General features: G+C 37.3%; 1 protein-coding gene across 2 annotated transcripts in view; it reads left to right on the forward strand.

Annotated features, from left to right (window-relative positions):
- Positions 1-14,871, forward strand: part of CCDC50 (coiled-coil domain containing 50) — a 69,205-nt gene that overhangs the window by 17,208 nt on the left and 37,126 nt on the right. For both annotated transcript variants that reach the window (XM_516951.9, XM_003950254.6), the window contains exons 2-4: positions 10,562-10,624; positions 11,473-11,599; positions 14,543-14,633. In XM_516951.9, the coding sequence (XP_516951.3) occupies positions 10,562-10,624; positions 11,473-11,599; positions 14,543-14,633 (281 nt within the window). The remainder of the gene's footprint in view (positions 1-10,561; positions 10,625-11,472; positions 11,600-14,542; positions 14,634-14,871) is intronic.

Consider the following 14,871-nt stretch of genomic DNA (forward strand, 5'->3'; position numbering starts at 1 on the left):
AGTGGATAATCACTATAGGTTGGCAGATTTTGTCCTTTTGAAGACAGTTTTACCTCTGGTTATTGGAAAAATGGGCTGTGTTTTAAAATAAAGGGAGTTTCCGGTGGCTGAAACATTTAAAAGGAGTCCAGATGATTGCTTGGACAAGATAAGGCTGAATTTGACAACTATTAAAACCCTTTCTGCTAATGTATCTATAATTTTAATAAAGTGATAGATCAGCATCTGTTTATGAACAGTGACTGAAATTTAGAAGTATTTGAGGAAACTAGGAAGCCCAGTCTGCCATTTAGGACCATTATTATTGGAAATAGGATTACAGATTCTTGATACTCTTGACAGTTGGGTGCTCTAACCAATAAGGTGACTTTAGCAGGTCAGATATTTGTAAGAAGTTTGCAGAGGATCCTGAGTTATACTATTCTGGTGTTTGTAAAACTTTTTGTGAAAAAGGCAGCTTTCTATCTGTGATGTTTATTGCAGGATAATTAACCCCGAAAATGTCTTTCTGTTACTAGAATTTCTGAAGGTTTTTCTCCTTTCTTCTTCTTATTTTTTGGATATCAACCTTGAGTTGTGTTTTTCCATTCACCTTATACTTAATTTATTAACATTTTGTAATTCTTGGGATGATTTGGCAGTTTGCAACTACAGGGGAGTTCTAAGGACGTGGGGCAGTTTTCTCAAACCAGTAATTCAGGAGACTAGCTCCAGATTGTGCAAATTCCTGCTAGCACCTCAGCACATACTGCTTTCTCTGCTTTAAATGCCACGTAAATCCTAAGCACCCCATTGCATTGTTTAGCTGAACAAATACATCCGTATGTATACACACATTTTTCTTGATTCTGAGCTCTAATCTTAACAGTGCCACTCATTTAACTATGTGATCTTGGGCATATTATTACAAATCTCAGCCATCATTTCTTTGTAAGTTGAGTGATCTGTTTAATTGTGGCCCAAAGAAACCAAGAATTGACCACCTGCCTGTATATATCACTTTTCTAGGTATTAGGCAACATATCCTTTCATTATAATAAATCTGAAATTCCGGGTGAAGGAATTTACTGTTGTTTGAGGTAGTATTGATAGACATGTAGCTCCATAGCCTTGTTTCAGATAAGCTGGAGGATGTGGATGAATGAATATGCTGGATGGATGTGGGTGGAAAAATCCAACATTTCGTGTTATGTCCTGTGCACTAGTCGTCATTGTTCTCAGGATCCATCTTTTTCACAAACATTTATTTGAAAGTCACTATCCTGGGCACTGGGATAAATGTTGGAGATAAAATGATCCACAATATTTTTCTTGCCTTTCAGTATCTAGAATATATGCTGGGGAAACAGGAGTAAAAATTTTTAATAATATAATTAGTGCTACAGTTCTATCCTGTAAACTACGTGCTATGAAAGCACTGAAAGAAAATGATAGATGAGTCTGCTGCATGTTTGTGAGTCAGCTACATAGGTGACGTTTGAATGGGGGTCTTGTAGGTTGATTGTGAATTTTCTAGATGGTAGAGGGGTGGATGGGTGCTTTGGGCAGATGGAACACAGAGATTCCCCCACGATCATCTGTGTAATAATGGTGACTAAGCTTCTTTCCCATTTGCAAGCCTCTCCCATTCTCTGTGTTTCATTCTCACAACAACCAAGCAACCAAAAACAGAGACCAAAACCAATAACCATAAGAATCTCTAAACAGATGAAATATTGGTAAATATTGCTTGGTTCCTTAGTCATCTGTATAAGGTGTAGAGTGAAAATGTTTGTCTTTCACAAAGAAATTGCAAAAATTCTGTGTCGACTTTGTGGACAGTTTAGTAGTGGGATTATTATACTAAGGATAATAACTACAAGACAGTGCATCTGATTTAATTGTATTATGGATCTCTGTTTAGAAGGATCATCTATCTCCCAGACAGGTGGAATATCATGGCATATTGGAAAGAACAGGGCATTTGGAGACTTAATTAGAAAAGTAGCCCTGCCATTGATTGCTTTGACTAGTAACAAAATAAATGAAGATGGAACACCTATGTAGATTATTTGCTTAGCTTCAGCCAAAATTAGATGCCACTACCCTCCCAGTGTCATACTGTGTTTAGATTTTGTTAATTTCAATGGCATGAAAATTTTAGAACACTAAAAAATGGAGAAGGATCAAAAGTTTGTGTTACCCTTTGTTCTGTAGTAAATGAATTGCTCACGTATTACTTAAGTGTTCTTTTGTTTTCAGCCTTGAGCCTGGAAGTGAGAAATTTTAGCTATCAGTGATCAGCAACTCAGAGCTAAGTTTGCTTTTATGGGGCTCATAATTGGGGTATTTGAGCGAGCATAAGAGAGTGTCTGCTGTCTATAGCCAAGCATCTCTAAGCTCCTCCCTACTTGCCCTGCTGATGGGGGTGGAGGAGGGGGTTGGTTTTGCTAATGATATTGGCGGTAGTGATATTGATGTCATTTTGTTGATCTCTATATAAAGATTGCTGGGGTTGAGAATATAGAGGATTTGTCATTAGGATAAGATCTATTCAGTTTTGCTGAATCCCATTTCTCTTTTACTGTGGTAATTTTATTAGAACTTTTAATAAAGAGAAGAAACTCTAACAGATTAGGGAGACATTTCTTTTGTAGGGTAGCATAAAAGTTTTAGAAAATACGTTTATTATTTCAAAGTGTCATTAATATATCTTAGACACATGAGTCTAAAATTGAACAATATCTTCTCTTCCCAAATGGAGGGAAACTTGTGGATGTTGAAAAGAGGGTTAGAGAGATGAGGGCAAGTGGTAGGTCCCAAAGAGAGATTTCCCTTAGAATTTTTCACTGTAGTCACTACCTAGGGTTTCCTGTAGGTCACTTAGGAAACACTGTGAAAGAATCGGAAGGATGGGGTGGTAGGAAGAGGGTGAGAGCTGAGAAGGTACTTAATGAAGTACAGTGTACATTATTCAGGTGGTGATGACGGTAAAAGCCCAGACTTCACTACTAGACAGTATATCCATATAACTAAGCTGCGCTTGAAACCCTTAAATTTATACAATTAAGGAACTTTTTATTCCTGTTTTTTCAGGTGTAAATATAGGCCGACTGTGATTGCTAGAAGTCTATTCTTGGGAGATAGTGAGGCAAAGTAAACTAGGTCTCATTTTTATTTGCATTTTGGGGGACATGGAAACCACTTTCTGAATACATGTACCATCTTTACTAAAAATTACTTTTATCCTTGATTTTAAAGAACTTAATGCCCATTTATCTTAACTAGTATTTAATAACACCCCCCCTCCCTTTTTTTTTCCTGATACTCTAAGCAGAAATATCTGGGGCAAGAAGAGGTGGATTTGATTTCCAGTTCATTTGTTTTATTTGTTGGGTAGTCTTGCTCAAGCCGTTTTATTTCTCTTGAGCCTTAGTTTCCTCATAAGTAAAATGGGGATGTTGATAAAGCCTTTATCCTCAGATGGTTAGGAGGAATAAATGTGAAAGTGCATTGTAATTTATGAAGTGCTGTATAAATTTCAGTTGTGGCTGTCTGTTATTGCCAAACTTTCACAAGACAAAATGTATCTCTTGAATATCTTTCTTGTTCATAGTAGATGTTTTCATGTATACAGAACAAAGGAAAGCAAGCATAATCCCTGCTTTCAAAGCAGAGTATATAGTCCCTCTGCTACTCATAGCATTTACATAAAAAGAATAATTCACAAAATCCTACCATTCTATAAAAGGGAAAACAGACACAGGTGAAAGAGCCTCTAGTTAATGTAGTATTAATCCAGGCATTTTTATGTGGATGGAAGCTTGTAAAGATGAATCATGGCAATTGTAATTTCCGAAAGTCTTAGGATGTAGGTAAAAGAACAACGGAAGGGGAATGGCTTTTTTTTCACTTCCTTTTTAGTTTATGTAGAATTAGTTGGGAAAGCATTGGGAATGTGCACATTATTTGGATAATGTATGAAAGGAACGTGTAGCCATTCATGGAATCAGAAAATTCTGGCTTTGGTTGAAATGGGTGATAGATATGTACTCATTCTGCACACTCGACTGAGGTGAAAGAAGGAGTTCTTGATAGCAGGAGTGCTGTTCACTGTTTAGGTTTAGTTAATCTTGTGCAGAGCTTTTAAACTTTTGAGCAGAGTTAGTTTAGCAAAATGTCCCCCACTAAGTTTTTTTCTCCCCGGCGTTGCCAGTATAAATACAAGTTAAGTTCCTGATTCTTGGCCAAAATTTGAGACTGTGTTCCTTTAGTGGAAGAGTAAACAAAATTCCTGCTGCCCTTTAGGGGTATGTGTGTATGTGGGGGATGTGGCAGGCGTTGGGAGGGGACACTTCTCTTTGTCCCTGAGAAAAAGATAAGGGGATTCTAAAGACTCTTACCCCATCACTTGTAAATCTGAATCACCTCTTTGAAACAGTCTTTAAAAAGAATATTTTGTTTCTGAGTGAGAAGGAGAGAAACTTGCTGTAAATGAGCTTTTTAAAATAACAATCTGAAATACGTTTTATGAAAAATGCTCAGAGTTTATTTATTTCTTTGTTGGTGAAAGCTGAGGAGATCTTAATCTAGTACTGTTAATGACTAAGAAAAGAATTTTTTAAAGGCTGTTTTTGGCCTCCAAATTTGATGTCATTTGGGCTGGAATTTTAAGAGACATTCCAATCAATGTTGATCAGTTTTCTTTTCAAGTGTTGAATTATTAAAATATACAAATTTTGTCTCTATTTTTCTACTGATTGCCAAGGGGAGGGCAGACAAGGGTGTTACCTGTAGAAGGAGAACAAGTAGTTCTGCTTTGAAGTTCATGGAAAGCTCCTACAGTTATTGGTAGGGAATTGGGGAGTGGGCTGTGTCTGGAGCTGGAGGGGTAAAGTTGGCAGGTAGATGTACCTGAAAAAAGGTGTGTGAGGAGAAACAATAAGGCGAAAACAAAAATGAGAGACTTTGGAAGCAAATGCAAGAAGAGAAAAAATATAAGAGATAGAGTTTGGTTGGCGTGAGGTGGAGTGGGGTGGTAATCACCAGATTTTCTTTGGTACATTTCAGGTAAGTTGTATACCAGGAAGCCTATGTAAAAAAGAACCAATTCCTCATGAGGGTGCACAGGGTCTTTCCTATCCCATCTCTTGCTGTAATTCTCTTTGGGGCTTCTGTGCTCCGGGCACACACAACTCCAGGATGGCCTGTGGGTTTTCATCTTTTTGTCTTTTTCCATAATTGGCCCCTTTGCCAAGAATGTTTACCGCTTCTGTGCATAGGAATTTTAACTTACCTTGAGATACATTTCGTGTTAATTAAGGTTTCTTGATACACGGTTTCTTGATACATTCTGTTTAAATCACCCCCACTTCTTACATCCACCCCCAGTTCATAACAAGTATAACTGTTCCAGTGTTTATGACTTCAAAGAATTTTCTTTAGTACAACAAATTGTCTTTAGTACAGTGTTTATTAACTTACATTATACCTGTTTTCCTCTCTGATATTTCACCTCAGTGATGGCTTGGAGATGACTCATTCATCCTGAAATAGAGTTCAACACATGTTTATTGAGTAAATGAGTGTGGATTAGGTGCATACTATGCCATTCATGTATTTAGGGGGAGATCAACAACTCAATGAAAATCATTCTTTAAGGAAATGGACGGGGGGTATATATATGTATGCATTTATGTATGTCAGCCAGTCCTCCTTTCCATTTCTAAGACCTGCTTGGCCTATTGTAAATTAATTCACTGTACACTAATTTGTATATACAGGCATCCCTCATTTTATTGCACTTTGCTTTACTGCGCTTTGGACAAACTATGTGTTTTACAAATTGAAGGTGTGTAGCAAGCATTTCTTAGTAATAATGTGTTTTTAAATTTAGATATGTACATAACCTGTTTAGACTGAATTCCATCGCACATTTAATAGACTATCAATAGACTATATTAATAGACTATAGTGTAAACATAACTTTTATATGTACTAGGAAACCAAAAAATCGTGTGATTCATTTTATTGCAATATTTGCTTTATTGCAGTGGTCTGGAACCAAACCTGCAATATCTCCAAGATATGCCTATATTTAGATTAACATATCATTGAAACTCCTTCAATGAGAATGGGGATAGGGTTCTAGTTTTATGTAGTTTGTTTATTACTAAATTTGTTTAAATGATGTTTGACATATAAGTGTGTTATGCTGTCATAATAGCAGAGTTTAATTCTGTTTATGACATTATTTTCTTCTTTTCTCCTACTCTTGTTTGACTTTATGATCCAGCTTTATTTTTTTTTTAACTTCTTTCAATTAATGAGCACACGTTGTGTGGAAGGTGCAGAAAGTACACCCACAAAGTCCCTGCTATGAAGAGCTTGCAGCTGGATAGGGAAGCAGCTGTGTGCTCGAATTTCAGAGCAAAGTGCATTTCTTTCTGTTAATGCTCTTCTAAGCAATGAGACAGAGTTGCACGGCTTTTAATGTTCAAAAGAGACTTAGCCACCATCCCTAATACCGGGAAAATGTCTGGGCAGAGGGGAGAGCCTACGGGACCATTGAGATCTGGTGGGAACAAAGAATAGTTGTGTAATTGACTATGGTGGGAAGCTCATTTTAATAGCAGACTGGGACTAGTAGAAGATGTTGATAGGGTTGGCTTATGGCAAGAAGGTCAGCCTGAGTTCTGAATGAGTGAAGGTGAACATGGGAGGCAAAAAGTTTGAGAAATGGGAGGGTGAAAGGTGGTTCACCTTAAATGTGCCCACAGAGAAAGGTGGGAAGATGAGTTTATGCCGTTTATCCTCAGTAGACTGTTTATACTGTTTACATCGAAGGCAGAGGAGGTTAGAAAAGGAGAAAAATTCTCTTCATGCTCTGAGCGTGGCCTGGCTGTGAAATAGTTTCAGTAATTCTCAGTCTGGTTACTGATTTACAAAGTTGACTGGATATGTGATTGTTTTCCAGGTTGTACTAGAATACTGATGCAGGGAATACAGAGGCAAATCTTGAAAAAAATTAGAGTGGGTTCAGAAGAAATTACATATTGGGCAAGTAATATTTCAGTATAAATGAGATTATATGTTTGGAAACTCCTAGTAAACTCCGAAGGGCAAAGTCAGTGTATTTGACAATACAACTCTCTGTGTGTATGTGTTTGTGTACTTCCTCGTAATCATTGAAAATCTTCCAGATCCCCTTCTAGCTCAGGCCCTGCTCATATCTTTTGGGTACTAGTTCAGCTTCTGCAGATTCAGGGACAAATTACAATAATAGAATATACTTCAGTCTTGCTGTTGAGATAGTAAGAAATCATTATGAGGAGTCATCAAGGTAATCAGCAATTCAGAAATTTCTCGCACCTGTTATAATGCGTCAAACCATATCTTCATGTTCATGGTTTAGCAATATGTGCTGTTGACAACATGAAATAAGTGAATTTAATTATAGAACTTAAAATGTAATATGTAAGACATTTAAAAAGCACAGGAAATAGAAAAACCCACGAACCTACCACCCACATCAGATGTTAATATTTTGCCTTATTGTGTGTCTTTTCTCTTTTTGCTTTTGAAGCAGAATGGCTCATGCAGCCAAGGCACTCATGCCCCTCTTCGTCTCTCTGGAGAGAGAACTACTGTTTGGAGTTAAGTTTGTGTCAGTGCCATATTATTAAAAAAAATTTTTTTTAACCATAGGTATATCTATCTACAAGTATCTCTTAGTAAGATTATCTCTTAGTAAGATTACACATGCAAGCATCCCCGCCCCGGTGAGTCACCCTCTAAATCGCCATGATCAAAAGAAACAAGTATCAAGCACGCAGCAATGCAGCTCAAAACGCTTAGCCTAGCCACACCCCCACGGGAGACAGCAGTTCCGCTGACTGAAGTTAAGAAATATTTTTAAAATTATTGTAGTTCTTCACATGATTCTCCACATGGAAAAATTTAATAATTTCATAATTTTTAATTTTAGTTAGCATGGTATTAGAAACATAGAAAACATATTTTTGGCATAACGTTCTGACCTAATAACATAAATTGAAGTGGCTTTTAAGCTTTTTGTAATCTATAGAATGATGTGTTTTACATTTTGACCTAGTACCTATCATCTCTGTATGTATATATTTCTGTGATGTTTGTATATAATACGGGAAAAGTTTCCCCAAACTAGTTTCCTGTACTGTGTGTGATTTATACTAGTCCCTTCGTATTTGTGGGGTGGGGTGTAGAGGTGGTTCCAAGACCTCACATGGATACTAAAAATCTATGGATACTTCAGCCCCTAATATAAAATGGGGTAGTATTTGCATATAATTCATACATATTCTACTGTATACTTTACATTGTCTGTAGATTACTTATACTACCTAATACCGTGTAAATGCTATGTAAATAGCTGTTATACTGTTTCATTTAGGAAACAATGATAAGAAAAAATGTCTGTATGTATTCAGTACAGCCACATTTTTTTTCCTGAATATTTTTTATTTGTTGTTGATTTAATCCATGAATCCAAAACTCAGGGCTATGAGAGCCAACTGTCCTCTGTTACTCTCTAGACTATTGACTTTTAAAATGCTTTTGTCAGGCTTAATAAATTGATTTTTTGACCTAATAATAGATTGCCACCCATAATTTGAAAATCATTAAGATTAATCTTAAATTTGATCTAATCATAATTAATCTAAAATTAAGACTGACTTTTAATATATAAGCACAAGCTTTTCCAGTATAATAAAGGTGTTTTAAATGATAGGTCAATACATTAAAATAACATTCTTTACCCAAGATTTGATTATATTTATTTTAGCTAATTCATTAATTTTTGTAAATTAAGTCCGTGTATATCTTACCCATTTAAAAATTAGATATTAATTAATTGAAGTGTTTTAGAGAGTATACGATGGTTAATGTAGAATATTTTCTTTCCGTCTGTTCTTACCATGATTTACCTGGAGGGAAGGAGGGGCCATCATTGTGTCAGGGAAGGGGAAAGAGCTCTTGAGCTTGCTGGCTTAGATGTTGACCCCCAAGCCCTGTCACCAGTGAACTCTGTACAGCCTTAGAAAATCCCTTCTTCCTTCTGGCTTTCAGTTTCCTCACTTATTAAATGAGGGTGTTATCTAGCTCATCTTGAAAGTACTTTTATTCTGTGAAATATAAGGTAACTAGGACCTGGGCTTCAAGATATTAGAATCTGTTGAGAATATAGCTGATGAAAAAGAACAGGGCTTTCTGTTCGAATTACTGGTTTTGCTGTTATGTTTGAGCGAGGATTAAGCAGGTTGTATTCAGTTTAATATAGTTCTTGGGCAAGAATTATTCCTCCATTATAAAACCATTTCAAAATAATCTTGACCTCCCCAAGATCTCCCTCCCTTTTTGTGGCATTATCCCTCAGTAGTGAAGGACACAACTATGTTGAGTGTATATGTGAACATACATAAGTGCAAAGAACGGCAAAGGAACGTTTTTCATTCTGTTTCAGTTAAGTGTCCTCATAGGCAAATCCAAAGCTTCAGAAAGAAATCTATCACTTTTCCTAAGCCCTAGGGAATGTTTCATGAGTCCTACTCAATTGCAGTAATCTGAGGCTTTGGGGAATTTCCTTTTTTTAACATGAATTACATGCTTGGAATAGAGTGAGAACATATCACCTAAACTACATGTCCTTAAAACAGCACTTTACATGATGAATCCTTCATGTTTTTTCTGTTTGTATGTTTACGAAGCAGGAGTTTAAATTGCAGCTTGGGGTAAACGTGGATACCATTGTTTACCCCAAACCATTTCTTCAAGACCATTTCTTCCCATTTTGCTTCTGAGAAGACAGGTCAGGAAATGCCCTTGCCTGGCTCTTCAGGTGGAGGCAGAGTTGGGGCAGATTCCTGGTTTCTTTCAGGGTTCCCATTTTCTTTTGGTTTATAGATTATTTTGGGGCAGCCCAAGGTTTAGAGGGACCTAGAGACCTAGTTCTAACTCATGTCCCTGGGGATTGACCCACTGAAGAATGTTTAAGAAATTAAGAATTTTTAAAGTAGAGCTCTGCCCCTACCTGAGGGACTAGTGAAAATATATTTTTTCTTCAAAGACGCCAGGGTAGACATAAATTGCTGGGAGAGGATCGTCTGAACCACAGGGAAGCATAGATTAGATTTCTTTTAACACCTCTAATTATGCAGTAACTCATTTCTCTCTCAGTAGCAATATGCAAAGCATGACTGATACGTCTGTTATTTCAGCAGCACTTAACCCTCCATTTATAGAAGTGGATTGGAATTTCTAGACCTCAGGAATCTGATTCTGTAAATGTTCTCACCTCAGGCCAGGGGCCAAGGCTAACCAGTATTTTGTGACACCCTGTGCTTGCCACTAAGCAGGCACTATGGATTTTTGTGACTAAAGACTGCATACTTAACTAGTCACTATTTTATGCATTGAGAATTATAAAGTGTGTCATTCTGAAATATTAGAATGGATTTTTTTTAAAGTAAAAAAAATCCTTTCCTTTGTATGTTAAAGTATTACTAATGAGCCTTCCTGTCTGTTTTTCCTCCATCTACTGTAGTATGCCGAGATTTTGCTGTCCTGGAGGACCACACCCTGGCTCACAGCCTGCAGGAACAAGAGAGTGAGTAATACCTCTCATTTATGCTCCTTCAGTTTTCTTTTTTTAGTGGTAGCTTGAGGCTGGTTTCTTAGGGCTTAGGTGGGGAGAGAGCACAGTCACTTGGCGTCACCATCCATACATCCTGAAGGATTTCTTTAGGCAAATGATGCCTAGGTGAGCAGTGAAGTTTCGGGCATGTTTAAGTAAGATAGGCTGCCGGGAATTAGTAGACTGCTGCGTCTCTAGGAGGAAAAAGAGGGGTTTGAACCTTTTTCCTAGCCTCTTGTTGTAGGAGGGACACAATGGTTGTAGATTTATCTGGGGTGCGTAGAAGGAATCTATTCTTGCTCCTAGGATAGGGACTTGAACAGTTTTCCCAGGCAACTATGGTATAAATGAGATCACATTGTGGATTTTTCTGAATCTTTTTTTCCATGTAGTGATGAAAAGTAAATCTAAGCTATGCATGTTATATTAAGGTACATACCTGTGAATATATGATTTGTGAATTCACATATCAATATAAAATTGACATTTTGAAAAATGTGGTTAATAAATAGAGTGACAACATGTAGTAGTAGAAAGAGCATTGGCCCTGGCTTTAGAATATTTGTGTAGATGTCCTGGCACAGCCAGTTTGTTGCCGTGTGACCAAAGGCAAATTATTTAATCTTTTTGATCCTCTTTTTACTTAATGGAAAAGTGGGGATAATAATTCCTTGCTCTTTATTATATATAGTTGTTGAGACAATAAAACGAAGTGATGGATGCAAAGCTGTTGTTATGGTAAAGCTCTTAAGATTATTATGGCATTTATTACTAACAAACCAAGACATTATTGATTCCTGTCCTCAATCTTTTTGTTCCAGTTGAGCATCATTTGGCATCAAACGTTCAGCGGAACCGTTTGGTCCAGCATGATCTCCAGGTGGCTAAGCAGCTCCAAGAGGAAGATCTGAAAGCGCAGGCCCAGCTCCAGAAGCGCTACAAAGACCTGTGAGGATTAGGGAGGTGGGAGGGGTGATGTCAAGACTGGTTTTCTCTGTGGAGCTAGCAACCAGGGCAGGGGAGAAGGAGACTACTTCTGTTCCTCTGATTCCTTTTACTGTTAGATTACAAATCTTACCTTGGATGTCTAACAGTTTTTTTGATTTGAAAATGTTTTGTTGTTGTTGGAGCACTTGACCAGGTTTAAGGACATGTTGATGATGGTGTGAATTTTAACATTTTTTAGCTGTTATGACCTTGGGCCAGTTAGTCAACTTCTCTGAATTTATTTTCCTTACCCATAACATGCGGATAATAATCTCTGTCCCCTCTGCCTCATAGTTTCTTTGGGGGATCCAGTGAAATAGTGGACATCAAATAACTTTATGAGTTGTATTGGTTCCTTTACTATGTTCTAGCTGTGTTTGCCGCTCTTACTTTCCTTGCTTTTCAGTACACAGCAGAATGTTCTGAAAAGCTCTGAAGTGTAGACTCAGTTTTCTTCATAACTTCAGTGTCTGACAAAAGTTCTCTCTAGTAGCCTCCTTTAACAGACAGATAAACGGAAATGATTATTTCTCAGGTTTCTTTTGGCACAGTGACTTTTATTCTGTTTCAGTGTTGTAAAGCTCCCAGGATACATTTCTTCTTTGAGAGTGGCTCTTACATCCTAAATCTTTAATGTGGGTAGATTTAACCACAGATACTGTGTTGAGGAGGAAGGGGTAAAGGAAAAATGGAAGGAACCCCTTAATTTACTTTAGTGTCATATTCAGGTAAAAAAGGAAAGCCAGTCATTTTTGCTAACTTATAGGAAGGGTTTGTCTTTCTGTTTATTATTTGTAGAGAGGACTTTATTAATCATTTTGTTAAGCTTCCCTTATTTTGTAAATAAACACTTTTATTGATTCATGCTAAATCTGGCACCATGAAAGGAGACCGGAGATATGAATAAGACAGCTGTTGCCTCTAAGGGCCTCAGGAAAACACCTTGAGCATTGTGTATCTGGAGATACGTGCATGAGTCACAGAGAATTGAAATGTAAATTTCAGGCCTATTTAGAGAGAGGAGACTGGGAAAAGCTTCACAAGACGATGTGTTTAATCTGAAACTTGAAGGTTAATTAGAAGTTTATAGTGATGGGGAAAACCATTCTAGCCAGAAGGAGCAGCATGCATAAGGGCAGGAGGTAAGAGGACTTGGAATCTCACGTTAGCTGCAGGAAGTTCAGTGTTGCTGGAGTGGAGAGTGTATTTACAGGCAGAAGTAGGAAGTGAGGCCAGAAAAGTAGTCAAAAGCTGGATCAAAAGGGTTACGATAAGTTATGTTAAAGCTTTCAGGTTTTGTAGATTTTAAATTATAAGGAATGGAGAACCATTGAAGTAGTTTTAGATTTTCATTTTGGAATCTATTCTGTAGACTAGGTGGGTAAAGGCTTGGAGTGGGCAAGATTTGAAGGCAGCTGTTGAGCAGTGGTCAAATTAAGAGATGGTGAGGCTTGAATGAGGACAGTGGTGATAGAGATAGAGGAAGGAGATGATGAGGCCTAAATTGAAGGTCATGGTAATGGAGATGTAAAGAGGAGGAGAGATATTTGAGATGTTATGAGGCTCGGTGTCACAGGTTAAGGTGAGAACCAAAGCTAGAATGTTCTAGAGTTCTAAATTCATTGCCCTTTACATTATTCACAATTCTCTGTTAGAAAGGCCAGTTCTGAGGTTGATGCAGATGTTTAAAATCCTGAATTAGGTTAATAACAGTATAATGAGCTTTTTCAGAAATTATCAAGAGAAACCACTCAAATATAAATCAGGAGTTAGAGAGTGATATTTTATAGGTCCTAAAGGAGAGAAGAACCGGGTATTATATTTCTGCCTGAGACTTCAAGGTTTTGAAATTGTTCCTGGATGAAATAAGTAAGCTAGAAGGGAAGTCTTTCAGTTCACTCCCTGGCAATTTTAATAGCTGGACATCTTGGGAAGGATGAAATGCTGCAGTTTTCATTGAACTGGAACCTTTTATTCAGTCTGGATACCGGGGCTGCCGTAAGTCAGGATTACCGCTTGTTTACTACTGCTTTCTCAGTTTCGCTTTCCCAGGAGTCTGTACAATTAGCTGACTGAACCAGAGATGGTACTTCTTGGAAATATGGTTTGAAATCATTAAACTCAGATGAAGCTTCACTTATTTTCTGTACCAGGAGATACATCTTCTATGTCACTTGTGACCTTTAACACTTCATTTGGGTTTGCCTTCTCTGTGGTGCTTCTACTTTCTTCCCACTTATTATCACATCCAGTGTAGTTATTAGTCAATTAATTCTATACAGATTTTACATTAATTTGGGAGGTTCAGGTAGAGGCTTGAACGAAGACAGAGGCCTTTGAAAACTAAGTCCGTGATTTTGTGTATGATTCTTAATTATTACAATGAGTGAAGGAAAAGAAGAAATATAAATAGCAATTGGTCTGAGTAGATTTTTGTTTATTTTCATTTCTTTGGTTTGAATAGATAAGAATACTATGATATTAGACCTATAATGTGAAGTTACTAAGTGTACACTTTTTTATAGCTTATAAAATGGCACGACAGAGAATGATTTGTGGTTATTAGTGGTAGAGGCAGGACCGGCAAACAGGCCCCAGTGGGGCGAAGTGATAGGTGGTATAGAAGAGGTGTGGAGTTTTCCATTGTTGGGTGTGATGATCAGATTCCAGTTCTACCACATATTTTCGTTGTGATCTTGAGAAAATGATGCAACTTCCCTGGACCTTAGTTTTCTCATCTGTAAATGTGACCGTGTCAGCCTCTTTGCATCTTTATCTTGAAGATAAAGTGAGAAAAATAATGTACTTCTCATATAGTGAGTATTCAATAAATTGTATTTATTACTTTTAGGAAATACATTATTTTTTATTTTCCTTATTCATGTTTTCACCTTTGCTTTTTAGTGAACAACAAGACTGTGAAATTGCTCAGGAAATTCAGGAGAAGCTGGCTATTGAGGCAGAGAGACGACGCATTCAGGAGAAGAAGGATGAGGTATAACTTAGTTACTGCCCCTCTCCCTCATGGAGAAAGGGGTGCTCAGCTTTAGAGCAAAAACTTTCTGTAGGTCACGGGCTCAATGAAGGGTTTCTGAATGGGAAGCAGAATGCCTCTTATTTGGGCTGCATTTTCCTCTGTGGACCATGATTTATAGCCTCTTGATTATGTAAATGGTAAAAGTCTTGAGAGATAATGGATAATTTCACATATGATGTGAGTTAGTTTCCTATGA

The sequence above is a fragment of the Pan troglodytes genome, chromosome 2 (genome assembly GCF_028858775.2).
Source record: "Pan troglodytes isolate AG18354 chromosome 2, NHGRI_mPanTro3-v2.0_pri, whole genome shotgun sequence".
Lineage (NCBI taxonomy): Eukaryota > Metazoa > Chordata > Mammalia > Primates > Hominidae > Pan > Pan troglodytes.